The following is a 26,485-nucleotide window of genomic DNA, read 5'->3' as shown; positions in this document are numbered from 1 at the left end:
TCCCTCTGTGAGGGTGTCTGTGGGGGCTCTGAGGGTGTTTGTGGCGTGTGTCTGTGTGTGCAGCTGACAGGGGTGTGATTGTGTGGGAGCGTGGATGGATGGATGGATGGATGGATGGATGGATGGATGGATGGATGGATGGATGGACGGACGGACGGACGAACGGTCAGACAGACAGACGGACAGACAGATAGACGAAGGAAGGATGGATAGACAGACAGACGGACGGAGGGACGGATGGAAGGATGGATGGATGGACAGACGGACGGATGGAAGCACGGCCGGACCGGGGGGCGGGTGCGCGCGCACGCGACCCCGCCGCCGCGCGCGTGCGCGTGCGCGCCTCCCTCGCGCGCGGTGCGCCCCGCCCTCAGCGCCCATTGGCCGGCGGCGGGCGGGGGGGCGTGTCCCGGCGGCGGCCCCCGCGCTGCCATTGGCCGCGCGCCCCTTTGTGTGCCGGCCGAGCGCGGCCGCCGCCAGTCGCCGGCGCGTCCGGGGGGCACAAAGGCCGCAGCATGGTCCTGGTGCACGTCGGATACCTGGTGCTGCCCGTCTTCGGCTCCGTGCGCAACAGAGGTACCGCTCCCGGCAACGCGGGTTCGCGGCCCGGGGCCGCTGGTGGCGGCGAGGGGGGGCGGCGCGTCCCGGGTCCCCGGCGGCAGGCAGGGGGGGCTGCCCCTCAGCGTTCCCCTCAGCGCACCTCACCCAGCCCGGCGGCGTCCCCCGCTCTGGGGCGCCTGCCGCCCCACACACGCCACGCTTCGGGACCCCTCTCCCGCCCGCACCTCCCGACTCCGCTGCGGTAGATCTGTTCCCCCCATTCCCCCCCTCCCGTTCTTCTTTTACGGATTTTATTTTATTTTTTAATTTACCCTCTCCCCCACCCCCACCCCTCACCGTAGCCACCAGGCCATCCCAGCGTAGCTGTAGCCGATAACAGCCATTTTTGTACCTCCATCCTGTGTAGTAGCTGAGTTACATTTGCACTGTAAATTCCTGTTAAGTGGATTCGTTTTGCTGTGGTCGTCGTCGCAGAGTCTCTTTGGGGTGCGGCGGGGCCAAACGCCCCCGAATTGCGGCCAAGCCCACAATCCCGGGGCGGCTGAGCTTGGAGGGCACCACGGTGGGGTCATCTGGTCCCACCTCCCTGCTTGAAAACCTTCCAAAAGCCCATTAAATTTGGGGAGGGGAAGCGCAGCGGTTGGCCGCGGCTCCCCGAATCGGGCTGGCGGGGAGCGGGTGCTCGGGGGTGCAGCATCCCTGTCCCCGCGGTGACACCGCTGTCCCCGCGGGCATCGCCCCCGGCCCCGGCCCTGCCGGCAGCCACAAGTGTCCCGTCCCGCCGGCACAGCCCCGACAGCCCGCCCGGCGACACCCCCCACCCTCCAAAAAAAAAAAAAAACCAAAAAACCAAAAAACCCAAACAAACCGGGCTGCCGAAAGAGACGACTGGCAAAATGGTTTTCCATTAAACAGGGATAACATTTTTTTCTGCTGTGCTAAATTACTTCCTGTTCTTATTTTGTGGGTAATTTTTTCTGTACCGAATATCCTTTGGTTGTGTATCTCCACCTTTTTTCTTGTACTAAAACTAAAGCATGGTCTGTATTTTTTTACATTACCTAGTTTCTGATGTAAATCTCTCTGTAGAGACATACCCTGCTGAAATGTAATGTGCTGTAGCCTATACATCTGCTCAGTGTACGCTGCTTTTGTTCTGTTGCCCTTCCATAGCATGGTGGGCCTTGCCTTTTTGTATTGTGTGCATGATGACATTGTTACACACGATTCCACTAATACTAATATACGATCTCTCAATAAAGAAACTAGTTTTCCTATATTAACCTAGTGTGCTTTTTCTATTGCTGTTTTCCCATTTATTGTCGTATCCTGCTGTTTAGATTTTTTCCTTGCTTTCCCCTCATCGTGAGGTTTGAGTGAGTGGATTTTTTCTCCCTCGTAGAACAGATATGGGGGCTCTTAAGTACATTTTTTCCCCCCGCACTTCCTATCCCATATCTCCCCTCAGCATTAGTCTGTGTGTACATACTTCCCAGCGCACAGTCCATATTGCTGTTGTGCCGATGCAGAATTCTTCGTTTTACCGCAGAACAGCCAAAAAAAAAAAGTGTACAGATCCAATCCCTCATTATTAATCAAAAAGAAATTGATGAAGGGTCTGCTGCTTATTCATTCTAGTTACAACATTACACCTTCCTTACCAGACTGATCCCTCTGTATGGATGGGGGGGGAGGAATTGTTTAATTTTTATAAAGTCCCGATTAACAAGAGGTAAACCAACCTGTATTAAAAAAAAAAAAAAAAAAAATTAAAAATTCCCCCTCTAATCTTTAAGCTGTATATTTTAAACGTATGCATCCATGCGAGTGCCCTGCCCACCATCTGCCAGGCGAGAAGTTGCCGTGCCTCGGTCCCGCGGCGACTGGCACGCTATAAATATCTCCACTAGACCCCTGCAAGGCAGGGCTCGTAAAAACGTCCCAGCTGCTAATGTTGTAACTACATTTTTTCCTGCTCGAAGCCTCCAGGCCCACCATCTTCTGAATAAAAACTCGATTTGGTAAAAAAAAAAAAAAAAAAAAAAAAAAAAAAAAAAGGAAGAAGGCAAACTATGGGGTTTGGTGAAAAAGTCACGGGGAGCCTTAAAATATTGGAAGCGTGGAGGAATGGATGGATTGCGGTCAGCGAGCAGCTTTGCTGCGGCTGCAGGGCGATGATAATCGTAGTGGTCGCCTCCTCTCCCGGGTCTGCGGAACGGTCCCGTAAAACCTCCCGGTTTCGGCTCGGATGCCGCGAGGGGCTGAGGGAAGTCAGGGCTCCCAAAGCCAGGAGACGGGGCCGGGAGGGGAGGCGGGGGAAGCATCTTGTCTTTAATTACATTTCCACACAAGCGGGGGGGAGACGCAGCATTGGTGATTGGTCTTTAATGAGAGGAAGACAAATTCAGCAGGTCGGTGGTTCCCACCCGCTAGAATTTCACGAGGAGCCGCTGGCAAACAAAGCAAAAGCCAGTGGCTCCTGCAGCCCGCCCTGCCTTTACCCCAGCATCCCTCTCAGAGACGCATCATTTCGCAAGGCTGTGCCTTTCCACCTCTCTCCTAGCTCTATCCTGAGTTTGGTTGGTTTTCTCTATGAACATTTATTTATGATTTCCTTCTCCATATTTCCTTTTCCGTGTCCCTCGGTGACTGTTTGGCCATCCTGTCCCCCTCTGTATGAGCCCCGGTGGGGTGCCCCCTGCTCCCCCTGGATGTAGTGTATGCCGTGGCCCTTTGTTCTCGCTCCATCCTCGCCCCGGGCCAGCGCTGAGCTCCTCCGTGCCTGACACGTCCCCATACACATCCCGAGGAGGGAGGCTGTGCTTCTCGCTTGCATGAAGGGAGACATGCATGCCTGTTGGGGCTGATCATTTTCCAATGTGATTTTTTTTTATTATTTTCTCCCCCCTCTCCCGCCCTGTCCCTCCCCTTTTTTTTTTTTTTTTTTTATTTTTTTTGGTTTTGTTTCGTTTCTTTTTTTTTTTTTTAATTCAACCCCCCTTCTCCCCCACCGACCCCACGCCACGTGAGACAATGAGATTCGGGTTATGGCGTGGGGGAAGAAAAATAAAAAAAAACCCCTTTCTCCTGTGCCCCCAGCCCAAACCCCAACACGGATAAACCCATCCCCTCCACGGACACCTGCCGGCAGCTGCCCCTTTGTTGGGAGTGGGGATTCACTGCAGCGAGCGTGACAACCCCCCCAGGTCTCACTCTGCAAATCAGCCCTGCTACAGAGCAGGGCTGCGTGCTCAGCCCACTCCGAGGATGCCTTGGTAATCTAATAATGCACAAAACTGCTGGGTTAATGGCAACTTTTAAAGCAATTTATCATCCGCATCATATTTTTGACCTGTCTTGTTAGAAACACATCCTTACAAGAGGAAGCATCCCCCCCTCCTCCACCTCCCAGCCTTGTTAGTCAGTAACCACCAGGCTTTCATAGCTCATAATCCATCAAACTCATCCACATTTTAATCACTTAATTCCTTTGACACTCTGGAAAAGCCACGTTTGAGTCCTGAAAAAGCCACCTGGTACAGAGAAAATTATTTCTTTTTTGTTTGGTTTTTTTTTTTTTTTGGTTGTTTCTTTTTCTGGTTTTTGTTTTTGTTTTAGCGTTGGTGGGCTGAGGAAATCCAAGGTGGGTCACGTGCTGGTGGTGCTGCTGTGGGTGTGGAGGCACATGCAGTGATTTCTGTAAAGCCTAGACGTCTCTCCAGCACCAACCTGTATCTCTGGGCTCCCTTAAATAACTCCTTTCAGTGACAGGGAAGAGGATAATCCCAAACACGGACAAAAGGGGCTCTGAGGTTCATTTCTGTCAGGGTTGTGTAAAGGTCTCACACTCATCCGTGCGCGATTAATGACGGCAAACGGGAGCTGGGCTGATGGGTCTCTCACACGGGGTTTGGGCTGGTGGCACAGCTTCCATCCTTTCTGAGAGAAGCAGAAACAAATAGTGGTCACGTTTTGCTCATGCTGGGAATTACCAGCAGAGCCTAAAGAGAGAGCTGATCTGGATTTACCTTGCTGCGTGCGGATCTGGCCCCGTGGAAGTGTGTTATTTAAGAACCGGTGAGTTGGTGCGCGAGGGAGGCAGCAGCAGAAGCTGTGAAGCTCGGGGGCGCTCACGGGGGTGTGTCTGCCACAAAGGCCCGGAGCTGCTCTGGTGCAGGGGCATGGATGCTGGGGACACGGTGGGGACACAGCCCAGGCTGCTCGGGGTGCCCTGGGCAGAGTGTGGGTGCCCCACAGAGCCTCCCCGAGTCCTCCTTTGTGACCCTTCTGGAAGGACTTTCCTAGAGTAAGTCTTGAGTTTGGTTTCTGTTGTTGCTGCAAACCCTGCTTGGAACCCAGGCAGCTCCTTGTTAGCTGAAAGGGGAGGATGGAGCATGGCTGGGGCAGGCACTGCCCCAAAAGATGTAGGAGAAAACCCCCCCAGGTACCTCGGGGAGCACGTGGGACATCCAAGACTGGCTCAGGTGTCTCCCCTGATGGTGGCAACCACTGGGGGTGCACAGATGGAAGGACAGGGGAATACAGCTCTTTTGGGGGTAGCAAGGACATCCCCTCCCACCCCTTTACATGCTGGTTTAACCCCAGACCATGCACTGGGGTGCCTCATGTCTAAACTGGAAGATTCTTATCTCCAGAGGTATTTAAAAAGGGACAGGCGCTGCAGCAGATCAGCAGAGAAAAGCCTTTCCCACCCTTAACCTGGGAGCGCTCATTTTGGGAGGCTCTAAATTAAGGAGTGAGAAATCCAAGGGGAGACTTGCAACTTCTCCTGTATTAAATTGTCTTCAATATGGGTAACCCCCAGGAGCAGATTTGGTTTGGCAATTGGAAGAGGTGTGATGGCATTGCCAAATGCTGTGGCTCTCGGGCGTCTCATGGAATTTGGGTGTTCCTGCATAACCCTGCAGCTCCTGGAGCTGGGTGATAGCATGAGGCTTTTCTCTTCAGGGGTTTCACATAACGTGGAGCTTCAAGGTGCTGCTTATGGCCAACTTGGTCCTCAAAACCCACAAGTCTGCACTCAGCAGGTGTTTCAGCTGATGTGGGGGTTTGGGAAGCAGAAGGGGAACATGGGGCTGCAGGGCAGTGAGAGGGGAGACAACATCCAGTGGGGAAAATGCTAATTTTCTCCTTTTTGGTTGGTTTTGGGTAGATGGAGTGGGTTGGTCTGCAGTTGGAGTTGGCAAAGTGGTTTCCCAAGCAACTCTGCACAGGACGTCATGGGAGATCCAGAAGTTAAATCCTTGTGTGGTCTTGTCTTACTCCTAAACCTTCTTAGTGAGAAAACTGTCTTTTGAGAAAGGTTAAAAAAAAAAAAAGAAAAAAAAAGAAAAAAGAAAAAAAGGTGCAATCACTCCTTAGACTCTTGCAACAGGTCCTGGTGGTGGCAAGGACTGGGCTCCTGTGCTGGAGAGCTCAGCAGCAGCCAGGATGGAGGGAAAGGAAATCCTCATCTGCTCCATGCCTCCTCTCCACCTTTTCTTAACCCTTTCTGCTCCTCCTCTGCTCAGTTTTGCAGTCTCCCAGGACCTTTTCTCACACATTTTCCTGCCTGATGGTCCTTTGCATTTCCCAGCCCCAGCTGGATTGGGCTGGTTGGCCCATGCTGTCGTGGATCTCTCTTGGTAAGTGTCCTTAACCTCTGTTGTTTTCTCTCCCTCCCTTTGAAGGCTGCAAAGTGTGCCTGCAGGAGAGCTCTGTGTGCGTGGCTTGTGGCTCTTTAATGAACAGAATCTCTTCATTGGCTTCATTGCTGCACCCAGTGGGGTCAGCAGCAAAGAAGTGCTGGAAGCAGCAAAGGTGCAGGTTGTGGGGACAAAGAGAGAGTGAGGGGCAGCCCTGTGGGCTGGGAGCCTGTGAAGTGAGGGCACGCCAGCAGGGTGAGGATTTTGGTGCTTGGGGGAAGGATTCAGGTGTCTGTGTGTCTCTTATCACATCCCTGGGGTCCCAGCTGCTCCCAGTGTGGAGGTGACACCCCGAGGTGTGAGTGACCCTCACCTCAGTCAGAGCCATTGTCTGATGCTGGTTTTCCTCATTTTTCCTCCCTCTGGAAGGCTTGAGTGGTGCTATGGAGCTGTTGCCATGCTCCACCCCTCCATGTCCTTTCCCAAATGGTCCAAAGAGCAAATGTGTCCCCAAACAAGGAGAGCACCAGGCATGGGCACCTTCTGGGGCTTCTTTGAGCAGGACTGGTGGAACTGGACAGCCTACCAGACCATATGTCAGCTCTAGAGCTAGGAGCGGCTGTGGAAACATTCTCTTGTCCTTTTTTCCAGGCTGGAACGTGTCTCTAAAAGGCATTCAATAAAACCATTCCTGGGACATCTGTCTTGCTGCAGCTGCTTCCCACCCTGGGTTCCTCCAGTGAAGGAAGGGATTGGGAAACATCCCTGTAACAAATGTGCCCTCCCCAGCTGTGCTTCCTCTGTGTCTCAGGGATTCCTCACTCTCCTGGTGGCATCTGACTCCTCTTTCAATCTCGCTGCCAGATGGAGGCACTTCCCACGGGATCTTGGGATTTTTGGAGGCTGTGGGTGCATGAGGAGTCACCACTCATGACCACTTGCCCAACTAGCTAGCTGGTTTTATGCTGCCTCTGCTGAAAACGGGGCATCTACAGACAAAAGGAAGCTTTCTTCTCTCTTTATTTTTTTGTTTTGTTTTGTTTTATAATATCAGAGGAGGTGCCTGTGTTTTCCTGTGTGCCCTGGGGCAATGCAGGAGGTTTTTCTGGTCCATTCAGGGCTGGCCATCCCCAGCTAGTGGGAGCTGGTACCTGAGCAGTCTCTCCTGAGGGCCCAAACCTCAGTGAGCAGCAGCTGGAGTCTGGAAGGAGCTGTGGGCTCATGGTGAGGCTGCCTGGACCTGGGCTTGGATTCCCATCTGGCAAGGCCTGAACTTGTTTGTGCGTGCATAAAACCAAACAAACCCAAACTCCTCAGCTTTTAAAGGAGTTGCTTGGCATTTGCACTGGGGTGAATAAGATGAGACTCTAGTCTGAGGTGTGTTTTTATCTTAAAAGAGAGAGAGAGAGAAAAAAAAAATTGGCAGCAAACTAGCTGCAGAGTAAAGGTATTTTGTTTGCAGGAGGGTTTGGTGGTGAAGCAACCTTTGCAAATACTATTGGGGTGCACTAATCCCTGCTTTGGCATTTGCAGTTAAACTTGAGCAGGAGCTTTTTAAATCTCAGCCAGAGTCTGAAGGTAATGGGGGTGGTGATGCTTCAGGAGAGGTGTCCATCAAGCCTGGCAGCTTCCACAACCTCCAGGCGGAAAATACCACTCGTTTGCCTGTCAGGATAGGAGCTGTAAATCTCATGCAGATTACCACGCTGCTTGTTGTGGTTTGCTAAATCCACACTTCTCTCCCTTGTAGCCTGGCCTTTAATATTAATATCTTTAATTTCATTTATAAATTCACTTATCAGCTTTCATTAGTCATCCCGTTAATGATCCCAGGCAAGAAATTTGTCATTTGACGTCAGAAGGCAGATTAAGGGACTTCTAAAGCCTTGGGAAACAGCTTCATGCTGCACCAGAATTATAGCAGTTGGCATACGAGGCTAATGCTAGGTGTAATTTGCATCTGCTGCTCAGGGGATGAGTGATTATTTTATATATTTAGCAGAAAACAAGAGAATTTCTTAACCGTGAATGGCGCTACATTTCCTGCAAACTCTGCAGCATTATGAATCACTGGGCTATAAACACCTTGTTTGCTGGTTTCATGTCAGCACAGGGGGATCCTGACAGCTCCCCTCCTCCTTGGTGGGGTTTTCCTAATTTAAATTAAGAGATTCCCTCTGTGCTAGGAGCTGGAAGGGACAGGGAGTGGATTAAGTTTTGCTGTGCCAGAACTGAGCGCCTTTGGTGGCTGAGCTCCCCTGATGGAAGGTGAGGATGTTTGGGAGGGTTTGGAGATGGGTGCCTAAGGCGTGGAAATGCAGGGAAGAGCCCTCACAATATTTGCTCAAAATGTCTGGAAAAGAGCAGGGTTGGACTGAAAAGGGATGAGATGTAGCAGCTCCAGGCACTGGTCCATTCAGTCCGTCAGGATGAGGGTTTGCAGATGCTGGGAGCAAGCAGCGTGTTGGGAGAGACCTTATCTTAACCAGCTGTTATTTGTGATATCCCACAAATCTCCTGGGGCTGAGATAAGGAATGAGGAGGCTTCCTGCACAGAGATAGGGGGCTTGGAGTTGTTACAAAGTTGTTTCTTTTTTTTATAATGAATGCCTCATTGCATGCAACCCTGTAAGAAATGCCCCCTTCCCTGCAAAACCCATTGGCAGCCCCAAACTCTCTCCTGCTCCTCTGTGCACAGCCTCCTTTGGGATCAAAGGGCTACAGGCAGATCTCCAGGAGCCTGAACGGAGAAAATGTTATCCAGTGTGCACCAAAAGCATTTGGGAAGCTGGTTTTGCTCAGCCCTCCTTGGTCTGAGTGGGAAATTCCTGTGGAAACTGCAGTGGATGACCCTGACTGGACACCAGGTGCCCACCCAGCTGCTCCATCAGGACGGCAAGAGGGAGAAAATAAAATGGAAAAGAAGTTGTTGAGATAAAGTCAATTTAAAGAAAGCAAAGGAAAATAGAAGGGTTACACTCTATTTCCCATCACCAGGTTATGTCTGGCTACTTCCTGGGAAGTAGGGATTCAGTATTTGTAGCAGATGGTCTCTGGGAGCCAGCCAGGCTGTGACACAGCCCCAGGGCAGTGTCACGTCCTGTCCCCTGTGCTGGCACTGCTGGGACACCTCCAGTGCTGGGGACAGCTCTGGGCCCTCAGCACAAGAGAGACACCGAGGGGCTGGAGCGTATCCAGGGCAGGGAACGGAGCTGGGAAGGGGCTGGAGCCCCAGGAGAGGCTGAGGGAGCTGGGAAGGGGCTGAGCCTGGAGCAAAGGAGGCTCAGGGGGGCCCTTGTGGCTCTGCACAGCTCCTGACAGGAGGGGACAGCCGGGGGGGTGGGGCTGTGCTCCAGGGAACAGGGACAGGAGCAGAGGGAACGGCCTCAGGCTGGGCCAGGGCAGGCTCAGGTTGGATATTGGGAATTTTTATCCATGGAAAGGGTCATTAAGCTTAGGAACAGACTGCCCAGGGCAGTGGTGGAGTCCCCATCCCTGGAGGGATTTAGAAGCTGTGTGGATGTGGCACTTGGGGACGTGGGTCAGTGGTGGCCTTGGCAGTGCTGGGGAGTGTTTGGACATGATCTCAGAGGTGTTTTCAGTCTAAATGATTTGCTGATTCTCTGTTTTCCCGAGTTTATCAAAGCAGCAGCAAAACCCATATCTGTCCTTAATCTGCTGCTCAGCTGTGCCTGCCTCCCTCCTGCAGTATATTGACCAGTGGTGGCCACACTCTTGCCTCCCAGGTTTTCCCTTCAAACTGTGAGCTGAAAATTGGAGTGTGGCATGGATGTTGGGCCCCAAGGCAAGGAATGTCCTGTCCCCACAGCGCCAGGAGAGTGCATGGGTGAGCAGTGGGTGGTGGGCCAGCAGCTCAGCTGGTGGCAGTTCTGTTGAACCGAGTTGCCAGGGACTAGAAAACAAGAATATCTGGTTTTGATGATGATGATTATTTTCCAGTTCACTGGCTGAAAATTTATTTTCCTGGGTTTATATTGTCCTTGAGTTTTTCAACAAAATGAGAGGTGGGGAGAGGCTTTTAAATGGTTCATTTGAAGGGAGATGAAATAGGCCACAACCCCAGAAATGAAATTCTATATTATGACAAAAAATGAAACAGCACCAACTGGATGGAGGGAATAAAACCAATTCATCGTGATCTTTAAATTGGATTTTTCATACACAAATGTTTGACATAATTTTTAAAGTATTTTAGAGGTGGGTTAGGTGTTTTGGGAAGCATGTAATGGTCAGGAATAGACTGCCTTTGTGTTCTTGTACTGTGAAACCATCAAATTTATCTAATCAACAGAAAGTGCTTTAATAATGCCTGAGATGAGTCTTGCAAAGATATGGGAGGTCACAAAATGAGGAAGGTCATGTCAGCCCCTGCCTCTTCCTCCTCCTCACCTCCATTGGCACCAAGGATGAGTTTCCAGGCTCAGGAAGGGCCAGAGGTCATTTCCAAAGTGACAGTGAGAGTGGAAATCCTGACCAGGATGTGTCACCACTGCTCTGCTCCTCACTGGACTCACCCAGCTCAGTCTCTGCTGCTCTGCTCTGGGCTGGGGCAGCCTCACCTCGAGTGCTGAGGGCACTTTTGGGTGTCACAATATAAAAAAAGTCATTAAACTGTTAGAGAGCATCCAAAGAAAGCCACAGGGAGGTGATGGGCCTTGAGGGGAAGCTGTGTGAGGAGCAGCTGAGGGCACTGGGTCTGCTTAGCTGGAGGAGAGGAGACTGAGAGGAGACCTCATTGTGGTCTTCAACATCCTTGTGAGGGGGAGAGGAGGGGCAGGTACTGATATTCCCTCTCTGGTGACAGGACCCAGGGAATGCCTGGAGCTGTGTCAGGGCTGAGTCCTGGATCTCAGGGAAAGGCTGTTCCCCAGAGGGTGCTGGCCCTGCCCAGGCTCCCCAGGGATGGGCACAGCCCCGAGGCTGCCAGAGCTCCAGGAGCCTTTGGACAGCGCTGCCAGGGATGCCCAGGGTGGGATTGCTGGGGTCTGTGCAGGGGCATTGACTCCATGATCCCTGTGAGTTCCCATCCCACTCAGGATATTCTGTGATTCTCTCCCATCCTGCAGGTGCAAACAGCACCTTCTCCATGGCCTTGTTTGCTGTGGGCAGGAAAAGCTGTCTGGCACGTGTGCTTACAAACCTGCCAGTGGAAATCCTGTGTGCTCTGCCACAGGACACCACAGAGGCACCTTGGGGGCCAGGATGTGTCACCTTGCCCTGGGTCACCTGCAGGGACAGTCCTGCTCTGCCAGCTCCAGATGGCTGTGGTGCTTCCCAGGTGCTCCTTCTGGATGGTGCAGGGGTGTCCTGGGAAAGGAAAATATTGCCAGGAGGGAGTCACAGGATTAGAAAAATAGGATGTGTGTCAGGGGGAAGGAAGGCATGTTCCCTTGGATAGGAAGCAGTTCCTCCTGAGAGGGTTTGGGATGCCAGGTATGTTTGCTTGGTGTTCTCTGTTCTTCCTGCAACAAGTGATTTTTAGCCCCTTTTGCAAAATCCAGGGCCAAACCTCAATGCCTGGGAAGCTCAGGGCAGTTTTTGGGGTATGCTGGAGTGGTTCATTGTGGTTTAACCCCATCCAGCCCCTCACAGCCCCTCACTCAATCCCCCAGCGGGATCAGGGAGAGAATCAGAACGGTAAAAGCTGGAGAACTTTTGTGTGGATTGAGATAAAGGCAGTTTAATAGACACAGCAAAAAGTGTGCACATGAGGAAAACAAAAGCAAGGAATGAATTCAGTGCTGCTTCCCACGGTCAGGCAGGTGTTCAGCCATCTCCAGAGAGCAGGGCTTCCTCCCACATGACAGAGGCTTGGGAACACAAACACCATCACTCCAAACATCCCTCCCTTCCTCTTCTTCCCTCACTTTATATTATCTTCACCACTGTGGCCACACAAAAAGCAGAAAAGGCCTTGGCTCTGTGCAAGCCCTGCTCAGCAATAACAAAAACATCTCCTTGATATCAACCCTGTGTTCAGCACAAACCCAAAACACAGCCCTCTAACAGCTACTGTGTAGGAAATTAACTCTATCCCAGCCCAAACCAGCACACTGAAGCATCATGCAGACCTTGTGGGACCCCTGTCCTTGCCGTGGGATTCCTTATCCACAGCCCAGCTGCTCTCAATGGACCTTTTCCTGTGAGAAACTGAGCCATGAGGGAGGTCTTTTCCCCCTGGGCTGGCCTTGGTACCATCAGGCTCAGGCTCATCCTCTGTCTCTCTGCAGACTCAACTTCTGCTGCTCCTCAGCAAATGTCTTCTGGGCCTGGTCGTGTGCTGTATGAGTAGCCTGAGAATCCATCTGAGCTGGAAGGGACCCACAAATCAAATGGGATCATCAAATCCACACCCTGGCCCTGCACAGACCCCCAGCAATCCCACCCTGGGCATCCCTGGCAGTGCTGTCCAAGCACTCCTGGAGCTCTGGCAGCCTCGGGGCTGTGCCCATCCCTGGGGAGCCTGGGCAGGGCCAGCACCCTCTGGGGAAGAGCCTTTCCCTGAAATCCAACCCAAACCTCCTCCTAGCCAGCATCACTCTTGGCATTACCTTCACTACACTTCTCCACCTTTACCTGTCTCATTTCCCACCCCGTGTTACAATACCTGCTGAGCTTCCCCTTGTGGATGCAATGAGTTTTTTTGACTTGTTCCTTCATCACATTCCTCCTCCAAGCGCCAACATCTCCCTCGGGGCTGGTGCTGGCTCTGGGACCCAAACCTGCTGAGAACACTTGAGATGCTTCAGTACTGGCCTGGTGTTGGTGTAGGGGAGGGTAAGGAACTGCTCTCCATGTGTCCAGAGCTCCCTGAGAGCTCAGTGTGGGCTGAAGGGATGAGGAGGCTGAGGAGCAAGCCCTGTCCTCTGGCTGCTGCCCTGGGGGCTGTCTGTGATGGATGGTGTAATAAGTGGTGTCGGGAGCACGGAGCTGGGCAGATCTCTCTCATAACTGGCTTTAAAGAGCAGCCACGTTCATTGTTTGGCCAGGAGAAGGGAACATCGTGGTGTGGTGCCAAGTGGGCTCTCGGTGCACATCCCTCTTCGAGTTTCACTTCCAGAAAACACTGCCTTTGGTGGGGGTGGTGGTTTTGATGGATGCTGTGCAGGAAGTCCCTGTGCTAAAGGGCTGCTGCTCTTTCACAGAACAGGGAGCACTGGTGCCTCTCCTCTATTTTGCTGCAGTGGCATCACTGGTCACAGCTTTGTGGCCCCGTGATGGGAGTGGGGCAGCAGCAAGGGCTCCTTCCCAATGCCCTGCAATTTTAATGGGAAACAGGGATGGAGATGCTCTGCAGGAACCCGACTGGCTGGCAGCATTCCCTGCAGGTGGAGGTGATATCCAGGCCAGCACGAGGGGCAGAGGGCATCAGAGGGGTGCCAGGGCCTGGCAGCAGGGTGGTGCAGCGCAGCAGAGATGCACCAGGGCACCAACAACCCCTGCTTGGAGCTGCCACCTCTGCAGAGGCCCTGGGAGCCCTCTTGGAATGCAGCCTGATGGAGGTAAGTCTAATGGAGCAGGTGGGTGTGCAGAGTGGGCACCCTGCCCCTGAGCCAAAGTGCTCCTCTCCAGTCCATAATGATCCCAGATCCTGCTTGCTATTGGGGATTTTTCCACCCCCAAAAGAGAACAAGCCCTTTTCTAGTGATGCCATGACGTGCACACTTTGCATCAAGCCAGAGAGCTGGAGCTTTGGGAAAGCCGACAAATATAATGAGACTTTGAGATTAAGAGAAAAAAAAAAGGAAAGAAAGAAAGAAAAAAAGATGAAAGCCCAGAGCACAACAGCATGGTGAAAACGTGAAGTGTTTGCCAAGGTTCAGGCACCAAAAAGCCAATGAAAAGTGATTTGTTGCTATCAACACCTGTGGTGAATGATCTGCTCCCCACATCTGAGTTTGGGGTTGGGTGGGGTGCAGCCCATCAGCTGTAGGAGTTGCTTTTTCTGTCTGTCAGGGCAAACCACCTGCCTGGGGGAGAAAAGTGTCTCTCTGCAAAGAGCAGGGCTTAAAATTCCTGGGAAGTTTTCATCTGTGGGGGAGGTTTTAGCCGTGCTCTGTTGTGGAAGCGCTGGGTGACAGGGGAGGAGGGAGGGTAACAACGCAGAGAGAGGTTCAGGAAGTTGTTAGGGCAGCAGGTGATGGAGCAGAGGGTCAAGGGAAAACAGCAACACACAGAGAAAGCCTACAGTGGTCTGGGGCTGCTTGAGGAGCAGCTGGGTGATGGTCAGGAGAGCTGTGGGTCTCCACCTCCAGCCTGGGGTGGAGGAGGTTGTTGGCTGGTTCCTGCAAAATTGAGAGGGAGGGAGACCTTGGTGCAGCCTGCTGAGATGCTCTGCAGGGCTGGGCACCTTTCTGAACGAGCCACCCCTTGTCTTTGAGAAAATGGGGCATTCAGGAGCATGTCTGAGCTCAGGGTCCCAGAGGAAGTTTGCCCTTCACACAGCTTTTGTTGTTGCTGTAAAAAGTAGGGGTGAGGCCACTGCAAAATCATGGAACCATAGAATCTTTAAAGTTGGGGAAAATCCTCCAGGATCGTGGAGTCCAACCACTCCCCCAGCACTGCCAAGGCCACCACTGACCCATGTCCCCAAGTGCCACATCCACAGGGCTTTCAAACCTCTCCAGGGATGGAGACTCCACCATTGCCCTGGGCAGCCCAGTGAAGAAATATTTTCTTAACATCCAATTTAAACCTCCCCTGTCACAACCTGAGGCTATTTGTTCCCATCCTGAATGTACAAAAAAGTCAGGAATTGGGATTTTGCCCACCAGCTTCCTGGGTGAGGGTTTTCAGGGCTTGGGGACAGCCAGCAGACACCTCTTCAGGGCTTGATGTTTGCAGACTTGCCAAATGTTGGGCAGCTTCTGAATCAGCCCAGAGCTCCTAACTGGGGGCTCAGATTGATTTGCTTGCTCAAAATGTTTTTTCTGAATGGAGGGGAAGGGTTAGATGCTTTGTAGTCCATCACTCCCAAAAGCACCAGAAAGATTTTAGAGATTCAGTGTGTGGCTCATCTGATGTTCTAGAGGCGCCAGCCTTTAATTAACATCACTGAGAAGTTCAGATCCCAAATTTAATTCCTTTTTGTGTATAACGGGGAGTTCTGAGGTGTCAACAGGTTTTGTGTCTCGAACAGATGTTACTTTTTTCCCCTCAGAGATGGGTTTAATCTGAAATACTGCTTTGTAATTGCTGCTCCTCTCTCCTGTACTTGATGTCTGCCAGAACCCCCATCCAGTGGATATTACACGAGTTAGTGTTATTTGTGCTCTGTTATTTCCACCCAGGCAGAAGTCTTCTCTTGGGTTCAGCAGTTAGCACTGGAGGAAAAAAAAAAACCCCTTGTAATCTTTTTCTGCTCTCTCTAAAGGTCCAGTTACATTGTGAACTGACGGTATAAGTGGAAAATCTAGGATTATTTTCATTACAGTTTTTGATCTCTCCCAGCTGCCCCATAAGGAGTTGAGTAGGAAGAACATTTTCAGGAAGAAATGTTTTTATCCTGAAGGGGTGGGCAGGCCCTGGCCCAGGGTGCCCAGAGCAGCTGTGGCTGCCCCTGGATCCCTGGCAGTGCCCCAGGCCAGGCTGGATGGGGCTTGGAGCAGCCTGGGACAGTGGGAGCTGTCCCTGCCCATGGCAGGGGGTAGAGCTGGATGAGGTTTAAATGTCCCTTCCAAACCAAACCCTTTTGGAATTCTATGACCCAAACCATCATGGGTGTGTCCAAGGCCAAATATCTGTGCCCAGCACCTGGAGCAGAACCCAGCTCTTCCCAAAGTGCTCCTGGTTTCCCAAACATCCTTGTGTGGCTCAGGTGGGTGTGGGCACAGCTTGCAGACCCCCGGCTCTGCAGATCCCCATCAGAATCTCTGGGAATGGAGATTCTAAGGCTGAGCAAGAGCTTTAGATCTCTCACCTTCATTTCTCCACCTGCACAATGCACCAGTGACTGTCTCGCAGGCCACCCAGTGTAAAATTCAGGGAAAATGCAGGTGATTCTGCTCCTCGGCATGTAAAATTCATGGCTAAATGTAAATATGGGTGAGAAAAGCAGATTTCTGTCTCGTATCCTCCTTTCTGTGGTCACTCTTGAGGAAATGTGTTACAGGAGATGTCTGGAGGATTGTATTTAGACATAAAAACTTGATCAGATGTCTCTGCTTGCTTCAGGAAACAGATTTGGAAATGACACAGAAAACTGACAAAACTGAGACTTTTGAATGAAAAATGAAAACCTCAATTCTTTCCTTATGTCAAAGACACAAATAAATATTACTTTTTAGATAATAGCTTTACCATTATTTGGTTAAAATCCTAGGGGAGGCACTTTCCCGAGGTCACTCACTACAGCAGTGGGAAGAGAGACTCACACCCCTTTTCCTCTAATGAAATCTGCTTAAAAATACTGATCTGGGGGAAAACCCATCTGCTGGCACTGCCTGTACAACTTCCTTATCTGGCTGCTCTGATCAACAGAGCAGGTTTTCTTTCCCTGACAGACCTTGACAAAATTTTCGAGTCCAACAGCAACTTTTCTTTCAATGCCACCTGAGAGAGGGCTGTGGGGATTTGTGGCCACTTCTTCATAGCAGGGGATTTGTCAAAGTGAATCAGATCTGGAGTCACTGAGAGGGAATTAATGTGAAATGCCTTGATGTTGGCTTTGCAGTTGCTTTAATAGGCATAACTGCACTATTAAACTGATCAGCCTGTGTTTAGCAGCTATTTGTATTTCAGGGGAATAAATGTTTTTCTTTAGGAAGGGTGAATTCTACAGAGTAAAAGAGCTATTACAAACCTCCCAAATGCCTCAGCAATAACAATGTGACAACTCACAGCCTGAAATCCATACTCCTTGTGCTGTGGTAGTGCCTCAAAGTCCTGTTTCACCCTCTTCCCTGTGTCCTCTTCTTCACCCCAGGAGAATTTTCAAACTATCTCTGAAACAATGGTGCTGCTCACACACCTTCCACTCTCCCAGGCTGCTTCAAGCCCCATCCAACCTGGCCTTGGACACTTCCAGGGATGGGTTAGCCATCCTGTGCCAGGGCCTCAGCACCCTCTGAGATGGGGATCTAGAGGAAGTTGCACCCTGGACTATTCTGGTATAAACTCTGGTGTAAAACTCTGGTATAGACATGAGCTGGCTGCACCCTTGGGTTGGAGTTTGTGTGCTAAAGGGTGCAGGAAAAGCCATTTTCTGATAACTTTGTAGGTCTCCTTTGCTCAAGGGTGAGAGCAGCCAGCCCATTCAGCTGCACGAGCAGGGAGCTGTGGGCTGTGGTTGGTTTTGGCTGTGCTGCAGTGGGTCAGGAAGGTGTCAGGATGGTTATGGGGAGGACACCTCTGCTGCTCATACTCCTCCAATGCCCAGAGTCCAGCAACAGGGAGGCTCTAGTAACATCCTTGGATCCTCTGAGTCCTCTTTGTGGTGGACAGTGGGTTAAAAATCCTTTAACCTCTCCTACAAAGTGAGAGTAGAATCATACCTGGGGGAGAGGGCTTGAAGCTGAGACAGAACAACCCAGCTGAAATATATTTCTTGCTCTGGGGAATTTTTTTGTAGGGGTTTTTTGTGTATTTTTCCCCCTCCCTTTTCTCTTGGCTCTATCTTTCAAATTGCAGCTCATGAAGATTTGTCACAGGTCAGGAAGACTTAAGCCATGATTTGCAGAAGATGAATGGAATTTTAAAATCAATTTAGTGGTCCCCAGTGTCAGTGGGGTGCCAATCACCATAGGCTGGCACTGCCCACTGCTATCATTAGGAGGCGAGAGCAGCATTCATTACAGAGAGGCTGAGCCTGGCTGCCTGCTAATGGAATTGAGCTGCCTGACCTTAATGTGTGCCTGATATTTAATTTGAAATTTCTGTGGACACCAGCAGGCTGCATCAGAAACAATACAGGCCCAGAAATGCAAAGCCTTAGCACTGAGAAGACAGCAGAGTAAATTAAATTTGGTAATTAGTAAAAAATCCTTGGGGCCTAGAGGTCACATGTGGAAGAGAAAAAAATGTGTATTTTTCTTGCCACTTGGCAGCTGGACAGGTTCCTGGTAGGATCTTGTGTGCCGCAGGGAGGAGTGTGGTGCGCTTTGTTTGTCCTGGACTGGTGGGAAATTTTGGGATGCTCTCGGCCCCACTCGGATGGGCCCCTCAAAATGAGAAAGGGATCGAGGGGCTGGAGCGTGTCCAGGGCAGGGAACGGAGCTGGGAAGGGGCTGGAGCCCCAGGAGAGGCTGAGGGAGCTGGGAAGGGGCTGAGCCTGGAGCAAAGGAGGCTCAGGGGGGCCCTTGTGGCTCTGCACAGCTCCTGACAGGAGGGGACAGCCGGGGGGGTCGGGCTGTGCTCCAGGGAACAGGGACAGGAGCAGAGGGAACGGCCTCAGGCTGGGCATGGGCAGGCTCAGGTTGGATATCAGGGAAAATCCCTCCATGGAAATGCTTGTCCAGCCCTGGCACAGCTGCCCAGGGCAGTAGTGGAGTCCTGGAGGGTTTAAAACCATGTGGATGTGGCATCTGGGGACGTGGGTCAGTGGTGGCCTTGGCAGTGCTGGGGAATGGTTGCCACAGTGACCTTAGAGGGCTTTTCCAACCCAAATGATTCTGTGTTTCCACCCTCACAACCATCACCATCCCCCTCCTGGTCTATTTGAGGTGCTCATGGCCCCCCACGGTACCTCATGGCGCCTCATGGTGCCTCATGGCACTTCATGGCACCTCATGGCACCTTCCTCCCAGCAGTGTGGCTCCCTGTCCTCCCCATCTGGCCTCGGGGCTGTGTCCTGTGAAAATCCATGTTTGCCAGAGTGGATTTGGGATGTGGTCTCCCCTCATCCTCGGTGCCTGCTTGCAGGCCTTGCTCCATGAGGCCTGCAGGCAGCAGATGCATTGAATATGACACACCTGGATCTGCTTTGAGGTCCTTCCTTGGGGAGGTTGTCCACAGCTAGGAACATCTGTGCATCTGGGTGACAAGGTAGGCTGGCTGGAGGAAGTTTTCTTCTCCTCCTGTGGGATTTTCAAGACACACAAACCTCTGCCTTTGTCTCTGGGCTTTGGGCTTCAGCTGGGCCCCAGCACTGACAAGTTTCTGCCCTGCAAGTGCCAAAGATAACAGGTATGAGTAGGTCTGCAGCGACCACAGCCAGGTTTGTTGCCTGTTCCCCTCTCTTCCCTTTCCCCCTTGGAGCAGCAGGACAGGCAGGGTTCTCAGCATAAGGTCCTTGCCAGAACAAAATAAAGCTGGAGAGTGAGACATTCCAGCTGTTTGGCTCCTCAGTCTGGAGCAGATGAAGGTGTCTCTCTGGGGCCAGGAGGAAGGAAGCTCTGGGCTGGCACAAGGCCAGATAAAATATTCCTGGTATTCTATTTGGATGTTAGGAAAAAAATTCTTCTCTTATAGGGTTGCTCAGGGAAGTGGTGGAGTCACCATCCCTGAAAGTGTCCAAAAAAAGGACACTTGGGGACTTTGGCACCTGGGGACATGGTTTAGTGGTGGGCTTGGCAGTGCTGGGGTAATGGTTGGACTCCATGATCTTAGAGGTCTTTTCCAACCTAAACAATTCCATGACTCTACAAAAGATCAGATTGCTATTTCCTAAACGCCTCAGGAAATCTAGGGCTATGACACTGTAATAGGTCCTTTGGGAAGGAAATCTCTCCATAAGAAGCAGGGGTGAGATACATGGATAAAAGCTGAGCTGATAAAAGCTGAGCTGTTAAAAGCTGAGCTATCTTATGTCTGTAAATGTGCTGCCCACTTCTGTGGGGCTGACCCAGTGCCCTCCAGATGCATCTTCCCACTCCTGGTTGTGTGTGTCCATGGTTTGCAGGGCAGAAAATTGCCTGCTGCTGGGAAAAAAAGAGCACATGTAAGGCAAAAATAGGGTATCTAGGCTGTTCCTGGTAGAAACTCAGCCCTGCTTGTGCTTGGGTCACCTTACAAGCAGTGGTAACACACTTACTGTCATATTGTCACATATTGTCACCCTGGGAGGGGGATACCTGAAAATCATGGAATCATGGAATGGTTTTGGAAGGCAACTTAAAGCTTATTTAGTTCCAGCCCCTGCCACAGGCAGGGACGCCTTCCACCAGGCCAGTTTACTCAAAGCCTCATCAAGCCTGCCCTTGGACATGAGGGGATGAACAGAAAATGCTCTGCAGGCCTGTGGGAGGCCTTGGCTGGTCAAAGGGGGAAAAGTGGCTTTGATCCTCAAAGCATCAGCAAAAGGGAGCAGGAAGGGAACAGCATGGCAGCAGCCTGCCCTTGTACAAGCATTTTTCCATGGGACACAGAAGGGGGAATCTGGCCCTGGATCCACCACCCACCCACTGGTTCTGCTGGCCAGGACAGCTCTGCCCTCTGCCCCATCCCCATCATCTCTGTAAAACAGGGTGCAGCCACCAGCCCTGGTTCTCACTGCACTTTGCCACCCTCCCTCTGTGCCATTTAACCAGAGAAACAGCTAATTTGTGTGTGCTGTGGTTTGCCATGGCACGAAAAGCCTGCAGAGGAACTGAAATCAAACAAATTTCAGATGGTCTCGCAAATGAAGCTGAAAGGTCACAACAGTATCAAGCTGGAGGTTGCGTGTGGTGCTGCAAGCCTCTGCTAAATATCAGCCAGAGATTAGTCCAACCTCCCTGAAAGGCCAAGAGCCACACAGGCTCTGAGTTCCTCCTGCCACACGTCCAGGCTCGCAGCATCTAAAAATGGCACATTTTTAGATGTGGAAGAGAGACACAACTTCAGGGACAGAAAATTCAAGGGAGAGCGTCAGGCCGGGGAGGTGTGTGAAACTGAGTTTGGAAAATCCTTAGATATCTTTTTTTTTTTTTCCCTCGAAGCCAAAAGGGACTTGTAGATCATGTGGCTAGTGCTAATTAAGCTGGCCCTGTGCCGAGCATTGTCATGGCAGTTTAATCAGCAGCCGTGAAAGGCAGCGCTGTCCCTCTGCCAGCCTCCAGCCCCGGCTCTGGGGACGGCAAGGGCCATCTCTCCGCTAGGTACATCAACCCATCCTGCATCTGTTTGAGAGCCTTTTGAAGGTCTTTTAGAGGCTTCATCTGACATCAGAGTTGTCAGTACAGGAGCTGTGCCAGCCAGGAATTTCATCTGGGAAAAGCAGTGTCAAACATCAGTTTAACCGGGGGTCAGGCGCTCGAGGAAAGAGCTCAGCAGGGCTGCAGGCTTCTCCCCAAGGCCACCGACCTTCTCCTCATAGCACTGCTCTAATTTAATGGCAAATCCCTTGGCTCTGTCAGGGGTGGATGGTCTCACTTCATTCATTCCACCACCATCCAGTTTCTGCTGCCTTATACTGGGTCCCCCATGAACTCCAGAGAGTCAGGACCTGGAGTTCGAGGAGCAGCTGAGCCTCACACTTACTAAACGCACTAAAAGCCCATTTGAGAAACCCTGCTAGCATGAAATAACCCAATGGTATTAGGGGAATATCCTCTGATATGTGGTGGGTAGTGATTATTCCTGAAAACCTGTGGATGGAAGCATCAGTTAAAATAAAAAGTGCCTGGTGCCCAGGGTGCAGAAATGCCACAGCATCCCACCTTCCTCCCACCGTGTGACAGCTCATGGGCTCCAGTCATTGCCACTCCTTGTATTTATGGGGCACTTAACCAGCTCCTTAAACAACAATTTGCAGGTTTTTCTTCACCCTTTAACAAAAACCTCTTATTTTGTTGTCTCTGTTAAGAGCACTGCCTGCAGCCCTGAGAGTCAAATTCTTTCTAAATGTCAATTTCGTTTCTCAACAGCAAGGCTGGCTTTGGAAAACAAGATAATGGTGGCAACCTGGTGCTGTTAATGGAATATAGCAAGGGGGTTTTGTTGGTCCAGCAGGGCAGAGGGCTGTGCAGCCCCCCCTGTACCTGCTCTGCTTTCTGGTTATGCTGAATGGCAGCGAGGAGATTTCCAAGGGAATAAAAACAACATCCACGTGAGAGAGGAAGAATGTTTCTGTCTGAGCAGGCTGGGCTAAACCACTGTCAGGAATGCTAAAAATCATAGTGGGAGGTCAGCTCAGGTCCTGGAAGGGCACGCAGCGGGAGGATGCAGCTCTTTGGAAGGAAATGGTAAAGGGAGATACACTCATCTGCCATTGCATTTGCAACCCTGCCTCAAGGTGAGTTGGGATGACCTGGTTTGGCTTGTCTTCTGGTGAGAAGAATGTTTTTCTCCTAGCAGCTTCCCCCCCTCCCCAGTGCTCCCCATCCCATGAGGTGCCCGGCCATGGGGTTCGTGCAGGGCGAGGATGTTGGACCCAGAGCAGTTTCCCACCCTGTGATGCTCAGTTTGGCTCTGCCTGAGCTGATTTTATGGAGAGCAGACTGCTGGAAGTCGTGTTTAGCTCAAAGGAGGGAGCAGACTTAGCTGACAGGGTCCCTTTCCTCCTCGCCTGCTCATTCCTCATGAAGCCTCATGCTTTGCTTTGTGTGGGTCTCCCTTGTCACCCAGCTTGGTTCATCCTGGATTTGTTGGTAGCCCCTGCGTCTTTAATGTGTGCATGAATAGGTCTTTTGGCTCTGCAACAGCTTTTCTGTTTGAGGTGGCTGGGTCTGCTTTCTCAGACGAGTTCAATTACTCAATTGACTTTAATTTTAAAATAAAAAATAAAAGGCATTCATTGATGGCAAGCACAGGGAGCGCAGACCCACTGCTGTGTCTTTCCTGCAGAGAGACTGAAGCCAGCTTGCATGGATTTGCACAGACATTCCTGGCATGAGCCTGATGTTGAGCAAACGCTTCCCAAGCGTGGAGCATGCCTGCTGCTTCCTCCAAAGACCCAGCTGTGGGATCTGGGTTATGTCTCCTGTGAATGAGGGGTGGGGAGGCCTCGCTGTGGCTGGAGGTAGCTTCGGATCACAGCGTCGCAGGATGGTTTGGGTTTCCTCCCTCCTTCCCAAGAAAGAGAATGTGGGCCTGAGAGGATGGAAGGGATTGTCCAGCGTGGAGAGGAGAGGAAAAGACCCTGGGGACACCTCATCACAGAATGACATTAAAGCTCAGCCAGTTCCAACCCCCTGCCCTGGGCAGGGACACCTTCCACTATCCCAGATGGCTCTAAGCCCCATCCAGCCTGGCCTTGGACACTCTCAGGGATCCAGGGACAGCCACAGCTGCTCTGGGCACCCTGGGCCAGGGCCTGCCCATCCTCACAGCCAGCAATTCCTTCATAATATCTACCCTACATCTGACTTCTTCCAGCTTAAACCATTCCCCCTTGTCCTGTCCCTCCATCCCTTTCCAAAATCACTCTCCAGCTCTCCTGGAGCCCCTTTAGGCTCTGGAAAAAAGCACTCTAAGGTCTCTAGGCTGCTGTGAGGATGCAGGGCTGCATTTTGTCCACCAAAACCTTCCCCCAAAAACTGCAGCAGGCTGATGCTTCTTCCTTGGGTGTGGCTGCTGCGTCCTGGCAGAGTCGTTCCGCATGGGTGACCTCTTCTCCTAGGAGCTTTGTAAGGTGGCTCGTGGCTGGCATTTCTGAGGACAGATGTCCCAAAACGTACCTGTGTACTGGGGGGGTTTTTCTTTCCATCCACCACTCCCCCATGCAGTGAGTCAGCCTGCTGCTCTGTGAATCCGTTCCCTATGGGAGCCATCCTGCTCCTCCTGGAGACCACGTGCACGCAGGGCTGACGGCAGCCTGGGTCCTGCTGGGACAAGGGGTGGTGCCTGCCTCGCTTGCAGACACAAAATTCCCTCTCCTGGAGGCAAGACTGCACTGGATCTGCTGGGATCTGGGGAGGCTGAGCCTCGGGATCAGTGCGTGGGGAGGCTCTGTCCATGCTGCTGGGTTGCAAGCTGGGCATTGAGATAGAGAATTTGGGGGGAATCTTTCCAATTGTGCAGAATTTATTTCAGCCCTCCTTCCCAGGAAAGGGGGATGTGGGTCTGAGGGGATGATAGGAAGGGGTTGTCCAGCATGGAGAGGAAAAGGCTCTAGGGACACCTCATTGCAGCCTCTCAGTGCCCAAAAGGGTGCTGATATTAAAGAGGGAGAAGGACTTTTTACATAGGATTTTTTACAGACCAAGGGGGAAAGATTGTAAACTATAAGAAGAGGGATTTACATTGAGTATTAGGAAGAAATTCTTCCCTGTGAGGGTGAGGAGGCCAGAGGAGCTGGCCAGAGCAGCTGGCCAGAGGTTTCCCAGAGCAGCTGTGGCTGCCCCTGGATCCCTGGCAGTGTCCCAGGCCAGGCTGGATGGGGCTTGGAGCAGCCTGGGACAGTGGAAGGTGTCCCTGGCAGTAGGGCTGGAACATGACGTCACTTTAAATGTCCCTCCCAACCCAAACCATTCTGGGATTTCTATGAAATCTGCAGAATCCTCCTTGGACTGTGCTGCACGTCTCTGACCCATTATCAGCCCAGCTCCCCATACCAGTGCAAGCTTCTCATTCCCTGAATCCCCGCCCCGTCCTTCTGTGAAAAAATCCCAGCCCCGCAGATAACAAATCACTCGGCAGTGGCACCATCTGGACAGTGGCCCAGTGTCCCACTGGGGAACCTCCTCTGACTGGAGCTGACCATATGAACAAAATCACTATTTCTCTCTGCTCCAGCTGAGGCGGACTTTTGAAGGGCAGCCAAGTCCTCAGGCTGGGGGTTTGGGGCGTTTCCTTGGCTTTTGGCCACTGGGAAGTAGCTGGAGTAGGTAGAGCACAGCCTGAGTTTGGAGTAAATCCCAAAGTGCTGAAATCCTGGCGGGTTGCTGATGAAAACCAGTGCTCGCCCAAGGGCTGGGCAGAGAGTGCTGGGATGCAATAATTGCTGAACTCCAGAGAAATGTGAGGTCACAGAGGCACAGTTAAAACAGCCATGCATCCTCAAAAATATTACTGCTATTGGTTAAAGGGTTCGTGGAATTTTGCTGTGTTTTAACTCTCACAGAACTTCGGGCTTAATGTGCCAAAAATAGAATAGTCCAAAGCACCCCCAGAACACTGGGGCTGCAATGATGGCACTGCAATCAATCCTATTAAAAGTGGATGTAAAAAAAGCAAAAGATTTGAGAAATTACATTGTTGGCTGTCTGCATCTGAAAAAAAAAGCCTGCCATTACTCAGTATAATCTACTTTTCCAAAATTATTGGAAGGTAGGAAAAAAAAATCCCACACATTTTTCTTTTCCCATTTTACACATTTAAGCCAAAATGAAAAATAGCTTATGAGATTTAAGCTATTTATTATCAAATAAAACTGCATCTGGGCCATGTGTTTCTGCGCCAAGCTTTGGCACTGTGAGAGCACAAATGCTGAGAGTTATGAGCCCCTCAAAAGTGAGGTTGATGGTGGAAACATTGACTTAGTCCTAATTCTCTCAGGGAGGACGGGTCCAAAGCTGGTTGTAGGGAATTGAGATGCTGGCCCTGACATGGAGCTGTATCTGCAGCATCCTGTGGGGTTGTGTGCAGCCCTGTGGGATGCTCTTGATGGAATAAATAGAAACCAATTTTTGATAACACCTGGGGGGACAGCTGGAGCTGTGCCAGGGAGGTTTAGGTTGGATATCAGGGAAAGGCTCTGCCCCAGAGGGTGCTGGCCCTGCCCAGGCTCCCCAGGGATGGGCACAGCCCCGAGGCTGCCAGAGCTCCAGGAGGGTTTGGACAATGCTCTCAGGGATGCCCAGGGTGGGATTGCTGGGGGCCTGTGCAGGGCAGAAGTTGGACTGGGTGATCCTGGTGGGTCCCTTCCAGCTCAGGGTGTTCTGTGATTCTATGATGGAATAAGCAGGAATGTGATTCCTCTTCCCATTGTGGTGGAAAATCCCTTGCACTCAGTCTCCTCTGGCTTCAGAGGGAGGGGGAAATACTCACAGTGGGTGGATTTCCATGCTGGAAGGGACAGCTGTTGTCACCTTCTCCATCCGACATCCCAAAATTAATCCCTGTGCAAGTAGGGGGATGTCCTTTAGGAAACCAACCAGCCCTGGTGCTGAGGAAGGGATTTTGGCTGTGGGCAGGTGGTTTCCAGGCTGCGCCTGCTGCAGGCCAGACCTGGCCTCTGGGTTTTGTCAGGCTCATTGCCTGCCTGATGAGAACAAACCTCATCCTGCCCAGCTCACGTGTGGCAGCATTTTAGGCTCTGCTCAGCCATGGTTCTACCTTTGCTGGTTCTGACGTGGAATCACAGGTCTCCTGCAGCGCCTCCCTCCACGGTGGATGCTTGGGCTCCTCTCCAAGCCTCCTTCCCAGCTTTGGCATCAATCTGAGGCCCTTATTGCTCCCAA

At 51.6% G+C, this 26,485-nt stretch overlaps 1 protein-coding gene across 1 annotated transcript in view; it reads left to right on the top strand.

Moving 5' to 3' along the window:
- Positions 1-493: 493 nt before the first annotated feature.
- ARK2C (arkadia (RNF111) C-terminal like ring finger ubiquitin ligase 2C) overlaps positions 494-26,485 on the top strand; it is a 55,264-nt gene continuing 29,272 nt past the window's right edge. The window contains exon 1 of the mRNA XM_063180185.1: positions 494-576. Coding sequence (XP_063036255.1) covers positions 516-576 — 61 coding nt within the window. The 5' untranslated portion in view covers positions 494-515. The remainder of the gene's footprint in view (positions 577-26,485) is intronic.

This window comes from Melospiza melodia, chromosome Z, assembly GCF_035770615.1.
Source record: "Melospiza melodia melodia isolate bMelMel2 chromosome Z, bMelMel2.pri, whole genome shotgun sequence".
Taxonomy (NCBI): domain Eukaryota; kingdom Metazoa; phylum Chordata; class Aves; order Passeriformes; family Passerellidae; genus Melospiza; species Melospiza melodia.
The sequence above is the reverse complement of the archived record's forward strand: the minus strand, read 5'-3'. Positions and strand labels throughout refer to the sequence as shown.